A 15,595-nucleotide genomic window follows, 5' to 3' on the forward strand; every position below is an offset into this window, starting at 1 on the left:
AAGGTCACAGACCTGAGTCTTAACCTATAACATACTTTAGTTTCAGTCAGCTGAAACTCTGAAATTAAAAATATGCTAAAAATCCTAAACACAAGTTTCTGGAAGCCTGCTGTTAAAAAGCTTCTAAGGATCTACTAACTTAAGTCTAAGAGCAAGGAGAGACGAGCTCGAAGCCTGTCCTGTTCCCCATTTGGGAGGAAAGATCAATGTTTCTTACAAATTACTAAGTTCTGCACAAGGCAGAAACCAACAGATACTAGGGCATGGAATTGGTTTCATTTTATTCCAGAGGATTCTTCTTCTACAGTTTAGAAACAGCATGAGGAATGAATCTTAACTTGTCTCTTAATTCGAAGTGGTAAACTTGGTCTCTGTATTCATGAAGCCAGACAGTGTAAGCAGACTGTGGAAGCAGACAGTAGAATCAGCTTCCTGTAGCCACAGACCACTAGCTTGTATCTAGCTAAAGCAAAGATAAACTGGAACAATTATCCAAAGTCACAGTTAACTGCACTAAAAGGTGAAGTTCACCACTATATTATTTTAAAGGAAGTTGCCTAAAAATAAAAATTCAATTAACCTGGGTGAGAAAAATCAAAACAAGTACTCACGAATGAGTTGTCCATATACGGCCAACTGATGAGATAGCATCTGCTACACTTCACATGAAGACATAAAGCCTTACTTGGCAAGTTTGAATTTCTACGAACTAAGGGCAGAACAAGGGAGAGCAAAGAGCTACTTCTGTAACATTTTAGTATCTGGACAGCGTAATAGAAACTGTTCCCAAGGACAATGTATATGCCATTCATTACACTGAATAAAGCAGATGTATTACTCATTTTTCTTTTCTTTTTATTTGAGAAGCTTATTTATCTCCCTTTTGGCCATTCCAATGTACTTCAAAATGATTCCATGCTGATTTAATCCAGGAAGCAACAGTAAGAAAGTCACTATCAGATAGGTGAGCAGCAGGTTGTGGACTTGCTGTCCCACCCAAGCAACTGCAGCAAGAGAAATGATCATGGTCATGAAGTACATTTTAGCCTTTTCTTCCTTCAGTGTAAAGAGACATTTCCACCAGCCCACAGTTCTACGTCGAGTCTTTACCAGATTGCTACAAATTTCATGGAATCTTTGCTGTTGCTCAGTGGTCCATTTATTGGAGCCAAAAATTCTAGGAGCTAGAATGGGAACAAGGTAGTCAGCCAAGCACAAAAACATAACAAAACAGGAAACACCGGACAGAACAGATGGATCTAGATAGTAGATAGTCAGAAACACCAAAGAAACCACACCCATGATGGCAGGTGGAAACCAGGCTCTTTCCCATCGGAGGACTTTATCAGCCATCAGCATCACTTCTCCCCATCCCTGCAGCTGCTCTTCCAGACTTGCAGTCTCTGCAGCCAGCAGATTGGTGCTGCGATTATCTCCCTCCGCCATTGTCCCTGAGGTGTTTCCTTAGTGGGTGCAAGCCGTCCACCAAAACAAGCCTCCCACCATCACCCACACAGCCACCCAGGTGCCTGTCTTTTAATTTTTAAAAATAGAAAAAAATTATTTTAAAAAGAGTCTGTACCAACCTCTTTGGGTAATTATTTGGCAAAGTATACCAAAGCTGAACACATACCACATGTGACCCAAAAGCTAAAAACATTCATTGAACACCTATCAATCAGGCCTTGTCCTGAGCACTTCATATATATGTTGAAGTGGTGAGGACAGGCATCCTGCCTTTCTCCCAATCTTAGGGGGAAAGAATTTCATGTTTCATCATAAGTACAGTATTATAAATTTTTATTATAAATTTTATAAAGTACAGTAGTATAAACTTTGTGTAGATACATTTTGTCAGTTTGAATAGGTTCTCTTCTATTCCTAGTTTAAAGATAATTTTTATTATGAAGGGGTGTTGAATTTTGTCAAATGCTTCTGCTGCATCTATTAAGATTATCATATTGTTATTCTCTTTTCTTAATGTTATATATTACGTTGTTTGAGTTTTCTGACATTAAACCAACTTTGCATTCTTGGAATAAATGCCATTTTAGTTTAAAAATGAGACTAATAAAAACATCTAATATCATTGTTGGGAGGGGAGTAAGTGAAACAAAGTATGAAAAATATATAAAAGAGACATTTAGTGTTTGTCAAAGGAGTGAATGAATATATATGCTTCAGATAAAACTTCTGAACATCACAATACATTTCCAGTTTTAGTTCGAATAATTTGATACTAAATTTGACTGTTTGTGAATTGGGCCTTTATTATTTTTTGATACAAGTGCAGCTATCTCACGCAAGCATGTAAGTTTGAAATAGCTGCAATTTTTTAGCTTGATGTCACTGAGAAATTGAAAGAGGAGGCTTGCCACCTAGTGGAAACCTGTTAAATTCTGGTCCTGCTTCTGAGTTCTGGCAAATTCATGGATTCAAGTGAATTGCTTATTTTATATCTTCTGTGAGAAACTTCCCTCACATAACTTTTCATACACATTTACAGGGAGAAAATGCTCTGTGGTAGAGCAAAATCATTATCATCATCATCCTCAGCAGCAACAGTCCCAGCTTTGAATTATCATCTGATCAAACAGGATCTGCTTTACAAGATAACATATATGTCACAGCATTTTCAAATGAGGCTTAGATGAAAATTCCAGAAAATAATTAACAATATAAAAGACACATACTCTTTTTTTTTTAAGATTTTGTTTATTTATTTGTCAGACAGAGATCACAAGTAGGCAGAGAGGCAGGCAGAGAGAGAGGAAGGGAAGCAGGCTCCCTGCTGAGCAGAGAGCCCTATGTGGGGCTGGGTCCCAGGACCCTGGAATCATGACCTGAGCTGAAGGCAGAGGCTTTTAACTCACTGAGCCACCCAGGTGCCCCAAGACTTGTACTTTTTAATGGAATTTCAGAATTTCTTCTACAGTGTCCATGCAGAAGGGCCAAGAATATAAGTCAGTTCATGATCCTACTTTTCATTTTATTTTAACTCCCAGTTTCCCTATAAGTACTCCCCTTTCTTTCTCTCTGCACTTATCTTTTTATGGATGACAGTCTGATCATGAAGTTCCAAACTATTTTGTCTTTCAAGAAACTATTTTCTTTTACCAGAAAAAATCACTTAAACACATTTTCTTTTCCTCTAATAGATTATCATGTTTAATAAGCACTTCTTGGTTTGAGGTTATTATTACTCCTTTAATTTTTATTTTAACTTATTTTTACTTTAAAAATAAAACCCTGAAGTAGCTAAGTCTAATGAAACTAACTCATATCTCAAGAAACATATTACACTGGTAGGGTCATGAGCTTTGGCATTGATGTACAGTTCTTCAGTCAAAGGGTAAATAATCTACAAGTTGAATAAGTTTCCTTCTCTCTGAAAATGAGGAAACTTGACAAAGTTATGGGTGATAATTCTTAAAAGAGGCAAGTAAAGAGATTCCATAAAATTATTTGAAAGGTTAATGGTTTTAAAATATAATGAGACAGGAACTATGGTTAGGGGGAAAAATATGTGCAGTAAGATAGGACAAATGCATGTGTGCAAAGGATATGGCAGACAGTAGATTCCAGGATCTTATGTCTTTCAATGCCACCATTAGGTAGGGCTATTTTTGACTTTCATGTACATATTAAGCTGACCCATCCATAAACCAAGTTTGAGTTTTCTTGTTATCCTTCAGGTATTCATACAGAATCCCTGTAGAATCAGAGACATGAGCTGAGGGAAGGGCACTAATATAATGATGTCATGGGGGGGTAGGGTCTGTGATACCTGCTCACGAAGCTTGTTTGTGCCACCTGGTCATGCGTATACTCACTCCCAAATGTACCACTTCCATCTTGCAATATACTGCTGCTGGTCCTCTCTGACCTTATTATTTGGGGAATCTGACAGGATTCAGCTCATGATGGGAATTTCTAGATAAATGACCAGGCATCATGCCTCCACCAGGGAACAAGAATACATCAAAAGCTATATAATTCTCTACTGAAAATGTCATGGCCTTGTTCCGGAAATCAAGGAATTTACATTATGATTTGCTCACTGGTGCTTGTGACAATCTCCATGCAGCATCTTTTCTTACCAACATCTTTAACATAATGGATTCTGCCAAACTGTATGGCCCAAGTGACAGGATTGCTTACATCACAGCACACACCGGTCACTGAGTTCTTTTCTACTCTAGATCCCATTTAAAGTTGGAAGCTTTTTATGTATATAAACCAGAAAATTATCCATAGGACTAGAATTATGCTACCGCCAGACCTCTGGGGATCACCAGGTATTGTGCTTTGTACAGTTTTTTTTTTTTTTGTAGGAGATAGGTGATGTAATAATTTTTATTTTACTTTAAAGGAGATATCCAGGCACACCATTGATCAGTAGACCTCTAAAATACTCATTGATGTGGTAGACACTTGAGTCTTCATAGGATATTTGTCCTGCACTCTAGAGTACACATCTTGCCAATGCCTCCACTGTGTTAGCTATCTCTTGCAAATCCAACAAAATCAACATAACATCATTAAAATAATATAGTACAGAATGTCAAAATGGTCCATATCTACTTAAAATATATTCTGACAGAAGGCAGGAGACTTAAAACTTCCTTGGGATAAGCCTATAAATGAATATTATTATCTGTTCCATATCATTATTATCTGTTTCTTATTATCTTTCCTTTTTTTCTTTTTTTTAATTTAATTTCTTTTCAGTGAAACAGAATTCATTGTTTATGCACCACACCCAGTGCTCCATGCAATATATGCCCTCCATAATACTCACCACCAGGCTCCCCCAACCTCCCATCCCCCGCCCCTTCAAAACCCTCACATTGTTTTTCAGAGTCCATAGGCTCTCATTGTTCATCTCCCCCTCCAATTTTCCTCTTTTTCTCTTTTCTAACTGAAATAGAAAAGAAAGCATTTTTCAACTCAGTGACCATTTGCCACATACCTAAAGACTAACTAATTTACTCTAGCAAAGGTTCCTCATCAGGCACAGTGATTAGCTGAGCCTGTGTTAGTCTACAGTCATTCTTTAAGATCCATTGGATTCTTGCAGGGGCCAGGTAAATTAAATGGAGATGTGTTAGGGACTACCACTCCAGCATCCAACCAGGAACTGGCAAACTTTTCTGTAAAAGGCAAGGTTCTAAATATTTTTGTGTATGAGTCTGTGGGTCATATAGTCTCTGTGGAAACTACTTACCTCTGCCATTGTAGCACAAAAGTAGCTGTAAGCAATATATAAATAAATAAACGTAGATATATACCAATAAAAGTTTATTTACAAAAAAACAGGTATCAGGTCAAATATTTAGTAATAGCCACTCAATCTTGTTGTCTGTTTATATGTATATACAGAGCTTTCCTCCACTAAGTCTCAAATACCTAATATATTCACCCACTAATATATTCCCTTCTGCCAGTTTACCCTCCCAATTCACTACAGGTAAAAGCTTAACAATGAACCACCACTTTTGTCAGAAAGCTATTTGGGCTCTTTATTGGCTACCAGACAGTGAGTAATCCAGCTCTAAAACCCCATCTTATCGATGGTTTTTTAATCCTACTCTCAGTACCAACTGCCAGCAGTCTAAGTCCTCTACAAGCAGATGGATCAGAGTTTGAGGCACAAGCTGTTGATTAATGACCAATGCCAATGAAAGGGAAGAGGGGAAATAGGACTGAGGAGAGAAAAAAATTATGACAAAGATCCAATAAAGCCTAAGCCAGTTTGGCATGAAGCTCTGAAGCAGGTATTGCCCATCAGACTATCTTGAGCTGGGCCAAAATGGCCAGGCATTTAAACTTCTATTTCACTCAGTCACCCAATGTAAGCTGCCCACACAGGATGTGTGTTTACCACACAGGTAAAGTTGTTCTCTGCAGCCAAGGCAAACACTGGAAAGAGACTTGACAGATGTGATAGGCTTGAATAATGGCCCCAAATGTATCCATGTTCTAATGGAACCTGTGAATTTTACCCTATATGGTAAAAGGGACTTTGCATGTGTGATTAAGTTAAGTATCTTAAGAAAAGAAAGTATCTTGGATTATTGGGAGGGGGAAGTGGGAAGCAGCTGGAGAAGTTGTGTAATCACAGTGGTTCTTTGAAAAGGGATGCAGGAGGAGTCAGAGTCAAAGGAGAAGGCAATATAATGATGGAAGCAAAGATTATAGTAATGCACTTTGAAGATGGAAGGAGGGGCCACAAGCCAAGAAATATAAACGGCCACTAGAAAATGAAAACAGCAGGGCAACAGATTATCCCTTCAGAGCTTCCAGAAGGAACTAGCCCTGCCTACACCCTGCCCTTAGTCCAGTGAAACTGATTTTGAACTTCTGGCTTCAGAACTGTTAAAAAAAAGAAAAAAACAGATTTGTGTGGCTTTAAACCAATAATTTGTTCCAGCAGCTATAGTAAACTAATACTGCCCCAAAATGTGGCTGGTGTGTGTCTCTGCCTGCCATGCTGTGGTAAAGTCATGAAATCTCAGTCTCGGGGTCTTATAGGAGATGTGTATAAAATTTACTATAACATCTGCATCCTAGAAAACCTTTACTGTAACAAAGAAAAGGGGGCAGACAGAAAATAAGATTTCATGAGATTAAACACATTCTGTAAATCATGATGGATCAAAATCATAGTCTACCATTCATGGGTAGGAAGCACTAGTGATCATTTAGAGATAGAAGATAATGTTGATCTTGGACAGTAGCCCCCAGACAAGAACCCCAAATGAAGACCTTAGACACTAGATTTTAAGATACTAGATTGTAAGACACAAAGATGGATTCACATCCAAAAATATCACATATTCAATAGCAAATCTCAAAGTCCTCAGGTTTATGCTTCATGAAACACCAAACCAGGAAATAGGTATAAGTGACTTCTATAATCATGGGAATGGTGTATTCCACAATCCTGAAATAATATAAATACATTGATGAAGTTCCCCAAGGTTCCTATTCTACTATGCCCTGTATATTAAGGGTATACTGGCCCTAAAGATAAAACCCAACTGAGAATCACAGATACTGGAAGTTGGTAACAATGTTTAATCAGACACTGGTTGGTTGAGATAAACTATCTAATGCATAATGCTCAATTCCAGGTAAAGTTGCTTCTTTCCCTCCCATCTACACACGCCCCTTCAGACCTTCTCTGATTCCTCTTCCTCAGGTAACCTTCCATGTCTCTTCCCCTACCTATACTCTACCAGGCTCTGTTCAGTAAGAGTCGGCAAAAGTAAACCTAGAAGAAAGTCAAAAACTATAGTCCCAAAGTAGCAAATGCAAAGGCATTTGTTACTTTAGATGTGGTATATGAAAGACCATGGCTTAATGTGCTAGTTCCTGTATTTCCCATCCTTAGGAGAATCAGTAAAGTCTGAAAAAATCTTAATAGAATAGATATAAGGCTCACCACAGCAGCCTCAGACTGTGATAAGAGTGTTTAGGGTTTTTTTGCTCATCACCTCACTTAGGACTGGACCAGTGGCAGGGAAGTTGATTTTCAAGACTGTTTCATGAGGGGCAGAGGGATTATCTTTTATTGCATATTTTCTCCTAAGACAGAGGCAGAAATATAAGAGAAAACTTCTATTGGTTCAACTATCAGTTTAATAATACATCAGTACCATTCATCTCTGGGTTATGTGGACAAAAATGAAATTATCTTTATATTTATAACACACTTTGGACAAAAACCACTCACTATTTGAACACTGAACATCCATATGGCCTTGGCTTCTATTTCCAAAGGAATAAAAACATATGCAGGAGAAAGTCCCCAAAGCCCAGCTGAAATAAATTCTATATTTCTTCTATTTTCAACTGCTAAGGTTAGATAATCATAAATGAAACCTAAGAAAATACTTCTATGTGATTCTTCTTTAAGAAGACTCAGATTTTTAGAAGTGAGGGAGGGGGGAGAAGAGACACTGTAAAAACAGTAACAGCAAAAGACAATTTTATATTTTTTGAAACTACACCAGAGCATTGAAATGGCTGAGTGGGACTGTTGAACAACTATTTGGGTATGTATACATATGATGGTTATTCATATTTTAATCTCATCTATTAAACAGACAGAAACCATTCCAGAGAGAAGATTCCTCTTATTTTGCAAAGACTTCCAAAGGAAAAAACTTGGACATTTCATGTCATCTGTCAGGAAGCTTCTTTTTTAATTAGGGTGACTACCTCTGTCCCTACAAAAGGGTATTCTCACCTGCCTTCATCAGTTCCCAGAGTATAGGTCTCAGCAGGAAACAGAAAACATTCAGCTGAGATTTCAAGATATTTTAATAAAGAGACCATCCACAGATATGAAAAAAACTTGAGAGATTCAACAGGGTTGTTGAGCACTCTAGGACTGTTAACCTCCTAGAGGCCTGAAGGGACAAGCTAGAACTGGAACAGTGGAGGAGTTGGGAAAATGGAAGCCTATAGTTGTAGAGTTTCAACCACAGCCAGAACACAGCTCTAAAGCAAGGACAGAGAGAAGGAAGAAATGCCTTGATCTCTTCTCTCTCCCTCCTCACACCCTAGATGCCTCCTAGATGCCTACTTGCCTCCCATTGCCTAAACCAACTAGAAGCTAGAGAACTCTAAGAAAGTCTACATAATGCAGTTTATGTAGTTAGTAATTCTTGAGGCAATGCAGTCCATTCCTAGAAAATTCTAACTTTGAAAATTTTTATGTGTAGCCAACACCTCTTTAGAGCCTCCATCTACTTTTTCTAGTTCTAACACATTGGGCCATGCATCAGTCCTTGGGGCTATACAAATACTTTTTGATAAGGTAGTCAGTAAATATTTAAACAGAACTATAATGCTTCTCTGAATATTCTTTTCAGTAAAGTTCAATAGTAAGTTTTTAATTTTTTTAATTTAAATTCAATTAATTAACATACAATGGATTATTGGTTTTGGAGGTAAAGGTCAGTGATTCATCATTCTTATATGATACCCAGTGCTCATTACATCATATGCTCTCCTTAATGTACATCACCCAGTTTATCATTTATCTTTTTGTTTCAAAATTGTAATACTTTGTTTTATGCCATATGAAAGTAATATATCCTCACCATAAGAAAAAATTTAATATCAATGCATATAACATATAAAGTAAAAGCCTCCCTCCTAATCCCACCTCCTCAAAATAACTGCAGTTAACATCTTAATGTATAAAATAGACACAACGGGGATGGCAGTCCAGTTCACAACTATACCTCAGTGGCCATGCTGGTAAACTGTAGACTCTCACCCTCACGGTAACACTGATTGGTTAAAAATGTGAGCATTTTTAGGGCTAATCAGAATCCTGTGCTGAGATTTTCACACGGGAAGCTCAAAGACTGGATTTTTTTTTTCCCCACTCTGGTTTTAGAGTTGTACAATGTGTATCTGTAGAAGTGGCTGGCAACTGCGTTCCCCATAACATGGAGAAATCCTGTCTGTAATAAAAGAATTAAGCCAGTGGGCGCCTGGGTGGCTCAGTGGGTTAAGCCTCTGCCTTCGGCTCAGGTCATGGTCTCAGGGTCCTGGGATCGAGCCCCGCATCGGGCTCTCAGCTCAGCTGGGAGCCTGCTTCGTCCTCTCTCTCTGCCTGCTTCTCTGCCTACTTGTGATCTCCGTCTATCAAATAAATAAATAAAATATTTAAAAAAAAAAAAAAGAATTAAGCCAAAATAAGATAGAGACAAAAGACCAAGGGGGGGGGAAAAAAAGGCTGACACTATTCAGGTCCCATACTCTGGTCCCCGAATTTCCTGAAATTTCCCTCTTCTTCTTCTACTTCTTTTTTTTTCTTTTTTTTTAAGATTTTATTCATTTATTTGACAGAGAGAGGCAGAGCCAGAGAGGGAACACAAAGCAGGGGGAGTGGGAGAGGGAGAAGCAGGCTTCCTGCTGAATGGGGAACCTAACTCAGGACTTGATCCCAGGACTTGGGATCGTGACCTGAGCCAAAGGCAGCTGCCTAACAACTGAGCCACCCAGGCACCCTAAAATTTCCCTGCTTCTTAAAACAAGTTACTTTTCTTTCTTTTGTTTATGATTTTATTTTCTAAAGATTTTATTTATTATTTATTTGACAGAGAGACAGAAAGCAAGCACAAGAAGGGGGAGAGGCAGAGGGAGAGGGAGAAGCCAACTCCCTGCTGAGCTTGATCCCAGGGCCTTGGGATCATGATCTGAGCCAAAGGCAGATGCTTAACAGACTAAGCCACTCAGGCACCCCTATGATTTTATTTTTAAGTAATTTATACACCCAACCTAGGGCTCAAATGACAACCCTGAGATCAAGAGTTGCATGGTCCACCTTCTGAGCCAGCCAGGCACCCCATTTTTTAAAGATTTTATCTTTCATTAATCTCAAAGCAATTTCTTTTAGTATGAGTTTTTCAGTCCTTTCAACAAATCTCCTTTTCCATATAAACTAATTTTAGTTGAATTTGCCACCCTAGGAGTTACTGGCTAATTCAAAGAACATCTTTGCAAAATTTTAAAATCCATCAAAAATATATTCAAATAAGTGGGATTATAGTACAATTACTGTTACTTAACATGTTTTGCTTCTTAAAAATAATCATGGACTTCTTTCTGTGGCAAAATCACTACATCTCTCATCAGTTTTAATGGCTCTCTCATCAGTTCTAAGCATTCATTTGTGTAAGGCACCATTTTTTATTTAACCAATTATCTATGGAAAACACATAGAAAATTTTTGATTTCATTAGTATGAATAATACTTCACTTATCCTTGTACATATATTACTGCATACTTATGTAATTATGTTTTTGCATAAATTTCCAAAAGCAAGATTTTTGGCTCAATGGACACATACATTTAAAACTTTTTTTTTTAAAAGATTTTATTTATTTATTTGACAGAGAGAGAGGGAGAGAGAGCGAGCACAGGCAGACAGAGAGGCAGGCAGAGGCAGAGGGAGAAGCAGGCTCCCTGCCAAGCAAGGAGCCCGATGTGGGACTCGATCCCAGGACGCTGGGATCATGACCTGAGCCGAAGGCAGCTGCTTAAGCAACTGAGCCACCCAGGCGTCCCATACATTTAAAACTTTAATAGTTATTATCAAATTTCACTCTAGAAAAGTTCTAAATATTTCTATCTCTAACAACTGTGTGGGCAAGTGTCCTCACCAGCACTGAGCATAAGCACAGTTTAATCTTTACCAATATGGTTGCCAAATGTACTGTCTCATTGCTGTTTTTGTTCACTTATCTAATTGTAAGAAGGACTGAGCATCTTTACACTTTGAACGACCATTTATAATTATATTTCTTTCTCTTATCCTTTTTCTCCTCCCCTTCTTCCTCCCCTTCCTTCTTTGTACCAAAACAATACTCCAGGACTGACATTCAGATTCAGAACAGGGAAGGGCCATCAATCACTGCCTTTATTCCAAATACTCCTTGTAACACTGTCAATCAAACATTACACACATTTTTTGAGTTATATGTGAGTTAAGACAAGTGACAAAAGCCAATTCAAATTGGCTTAAGGACTAAAAGGACAATTAGTTCATATAACTAAGAAGCCAAGGGGTATTACTGGGTTGATCTGTTGGTTAAATGAACATAATAAATAAATAAATAAATAAATAAATAAATAAACTCACATGCAAGTTTCAAGGAAGACAGGAAGGAAGGACAGAAGAAAGAAAGAAGAAAAGAAATGCACCTTCACCCACGCATAGTTTTGCTCTCTCCATTTTTTGGCTCTTCTTGTTCTGTGTTTATTCTTTCCTCAAACAAAACTTCACATATGGTGTCACGATAACCAGAGAAACTGCTCACATTCTCTTTGTTTAAATCCATGAGAAACAAGAAATTCTACTTTCCTGAGGCTCCTTTGATCTTCATAATTAGCATGGTAATCTTTAATAGGTGTTCCTAAATTCATATGATTGATTTACTAACCCCCCCCTTATGTGCCGATAAATCTTTTGGTCCTTTCTAGAAGGAGAGTAGAAAACCCTCATACATCACAGAACAGAAATTAGACCTCTTGCACAATCCTCAAACACTGAAAGCTGTAAATAGTTACCACTAAATCTACACAGAATCAGGAAATGTTAGGTCACTGCACCCTCTCACGGTTAATGACCCCTGTCCCTTTAAAACCTTCTTGGCTAGGCAGAAACCTCAAAGCTGGCTGTTGGACAAGAGTATACCTTCTCCAGGTGGCTGGAACAATGAAAGAATAAAATTAAATTTTTTTAAAAAAAGATCATATTGGGGTACCAGGTGGTGGGTATTATAAAGGGCACGGCTTGCATGGAGCACTGGGTGTGGTGAAAAAATAATGAATACTGTTTTTCTGAAAATAAATAAATTGAAAAAAAAACTAAAAAAAAAGATCATAAATAAAATATTTGGATTTCCCCAAAATTACACCAGGATACATTTCTATCTCTATGACCCAAAAAAGCTCTGTGTACAACAGCTTCCAACATGGCACAAAGGACAGCGACAGCATCAACTGGAGGCAACTTGTGGATGGATGAAATGTATTCTCGTTCACTATTTGCAGTCCTTTTATGCACTAGACCCACATATGCCTCCAGTGAAAGGATACAGAAGTCTAAGATCCTTGGGATAGAAAAGAAGAGGACATGGTGTGGGGATACTTCAAGCACCCTAAAATATCTCAGACCATGCACTCCAGCAGCACACATTAGCACCCTGAGAGCCAGATAGAATGAATCTTGTTTTAATAGTCGGCAGTGCAAAGAGCCAAACTAACCAGCTACTCCATATCAGAGACTAGAAGAAATGTAGAGAACATGGCATCTCAATCAGGGATCTTTAACCCTTCCCTCTTTTAGAAGTGGGAATGAGAAGAAAAAGAAAGAAACTGAGAATTCACTAGGAAAAGACAAGTAAAAAGTAAGATTTAAGAGAATGAAGATGGTCTGTCCAAGAGACCATGGAGAGAACACAAACTTCCCAACCACCACCTCCCATGCCAAAATCCTTGGATCTCCCAAAGTTACACAGAAAAAATAGAGACTAATTTTAATTGACTTTTAAAAGAAAAGGTAGCCCCAGAAAGCTAGAAAGTATTTAGGATGCACATGTTATTTTCTTGCCACTTCTCCTCTATATTACATTTCTGCAGTTGGTTATTGCTTTGAGGAAACCAAATATAAGACCTTACTGCTACTCTAATAAGACCTTTTTCATTCCCCAGTTAAATTCTATTTGGTTTATTTATCCCATTACTCAAGACTTTTGAAGATATTTAGGATCCTGATTTTATCATGTTTGCTCTCTACCCTAGAGTTATAGTGGTGGCACATTGGATTTGCCTTTCTTTATCATCCTCATCAAAATCTTTAATAAAAATGTTGGTAAGCTAATATTTGACAAGAGAACCAAAAGGAGAAAGGAGAAAGGAGAAAAGACAGTTTCTTCAAGAAATTGTCCTAGGACCATTTTATATTCACACATAAAAGAATGAAACTGGACCTCTATCTAATACCACTCACAAAATTAAGTCTAATGGATTAAAAGCTTTAATGGAAGACCTGAATCCATAAAACTCCTAGAAAAAAAAATAGGATTAAAGCCTTGACATGGGTGTTGGTAATTATTGGTAATTATTTTTTTGGATATGAGACCTAAAGCACAAGCAATCAAATCAAAATAAACAAGTGGGACTACATCAAACTAAAAAGCTTCTGTACAGTAAGGATCTATCAGCAAAGTGAACACCCACAGAACAGGAAGAAATATTTGCAACCATACATCAGATAAGGGTTATTATTCAAAATATATTTTAAAAAAAACTCACAGGGGGTACCTGGGTGGCTCAGTACCTCAGGTGGCATCTGCCTTTGGCTCAGGTCACGATCTCAGGGTCCTGGGATCAAGCTCTGCTTCAGGCTCCCTTTGAGGAGTCTGTTTCTCCTTCTACCCCTCCCCATGCTTGTATTTTCTCTCTCTTGCTCTCCCTCTCTCTCTCTCTTATGCTTTTTCTCTCATATAATTAATAAATTTTTTTAAACTCATACAACTTAATTGCAAAAAACACAAATAACCCAGTTAAAAATGGGCAAAGGACCTGAATATATATCTTCCAAAACAGATATCTGAAAGGCCAACAGGTACGTGAAAAGATACTCAACATCACTAGCCATTAGGGAAATGTAAATTTAAACCGTACTGTTATATCACCTCATGCCTATTATAATGGCCATTATCAAAAATAACAAGAGATAACAAATGCTGGCATGGATGTGGAGAAAAGGGAACACCTGTGTACAATTCTAGGGACAGTAAACTGGTACAGTCATTATAAAAAACAGTATGGGGACGCCTGGGTGGCGCAGTTGGTTAAACGACTGCCTCTGGCTCAGGGCGTGATCCTGGAGTCCCGGGATCGAGTCCCACATCAGGCTCCCAGCTCCATGGGGAGTCTGCTTCTCCCTCTGACCTTCTCCTCACTCATGCTCTCTCTCACTGTCTCTCTCTCTCAAATAAATAAAATAAAATCTTTAAAAAAATAAATAAATAAATAAATAAATAAATAACAGTATGAAAGATCCTCAAAAAATTAAAAATAGAACTACCATATGATCCATCAATTCCACTGCTGGGGCTATATCTAAAAGAAACAAAAACACTAAATTGAAAAGATATTTGCACCCTCATGTTCATAGCAGCATTATTTATAATAGCTAAGACACAGGAAACCTTAAGTGTCCATCAGTGGATGAACGGATAAAAAAGTTGTGAGATATAAATAAATAAATAAATACACATATACATACATAAATATTTCAGCCATAAAAAATGAGGAAATCCTACCACTTGTGACAATATAGATGGACTTTGAAGGCATTATGTTAAGTGGAGTAAGTCAGACAGAGAAAGACAAATACTGTATGATCTTACTTATATGTGGAATTTAAAAGTTTACATAAAAGTTTATGAGTTTACATAAAAAAGGGTTCAGACTTGTGGTCACTACAGGTGGAGGGTAGGGAAGGGGGGAATCGGAAGAAGGTAGTCAAAAGGTACAGACTTCAGTTATAAGACAGGTATTACTGATGTAATAAACAATATGGTGATCATAGTTAACACTGCTGTATGACATGTTGAAAAGTTGCTGAGAGTTAATCCTAAGAGTTTTCATCATAAGGAATTTTTTTTTCTTTTCTGCTTGCTTTTTTCTTTATATCTACATGAGATGATGGATGCTAGCTGAATCTATTACGTAATCATTTTTATAACACATGTAAATCAAATCATCAGATTGTATGCCTTAAATTTATACAGTGATGTTGTGTCAACTATTTCTCAATAAAACTGGAGAAAAAATATTTAATGCTAAGTCTTACAGTCTTTGATAACAGAGAGCTATCAAAACAACCACTAGTGGGCATCATTCAGCCAGTTATTTCAGAAATTATGCATATCATCGCATGTTCTCAAATTTAAGAAGTCCATATGAAATGTCCTGTTGAAGCCTACTAATATTACTCTAGTATTTTCCCAATCTTCCGGAGGCATAACCCCAACAAATAAAGTTGTCTGAATTTTG

At 37.6% G+C, this 15,595-nt stretch overlaps 1 protein-coding gene across 1 annotated transcript; it reads right to left on the reverse strand.

Moving 5' to 3' along the window:
• Positions 1–855: 855 nt before the first annotated feature.
• LOC122893154 (ADP-ribosylation factor-like protein 6-interacting protein 1) lies at positions 856–1,473 on the reverse strand. Its single transcript, XM_044229998.1, has one exon. The coding sequence runs from the start codon at positions 1,444–1,446 to the stop codon at positions 856–858; it is 591 nt and encodes a 196-aa protein (XP_044085933.1). The 5' UTR covers positions 1,447–1,473.
• Between the last annotated feature and the right edge of the window lie 14,122 nt (positions 1,474–15,595).

This window comes from Neovison vison, chromosome 13 (assembly GCF_020171115.1).
Source record: "Neovison vison isolate M4711 chromosome 13, ASM_NN_V1, whole genome shotgun sequence".
Taxonomy (NCBI): Eukaryota; Metazoa; Chordata; class Mammalia; order Carnivora; family Mustelidae; genus Neogale; species Neogale vison.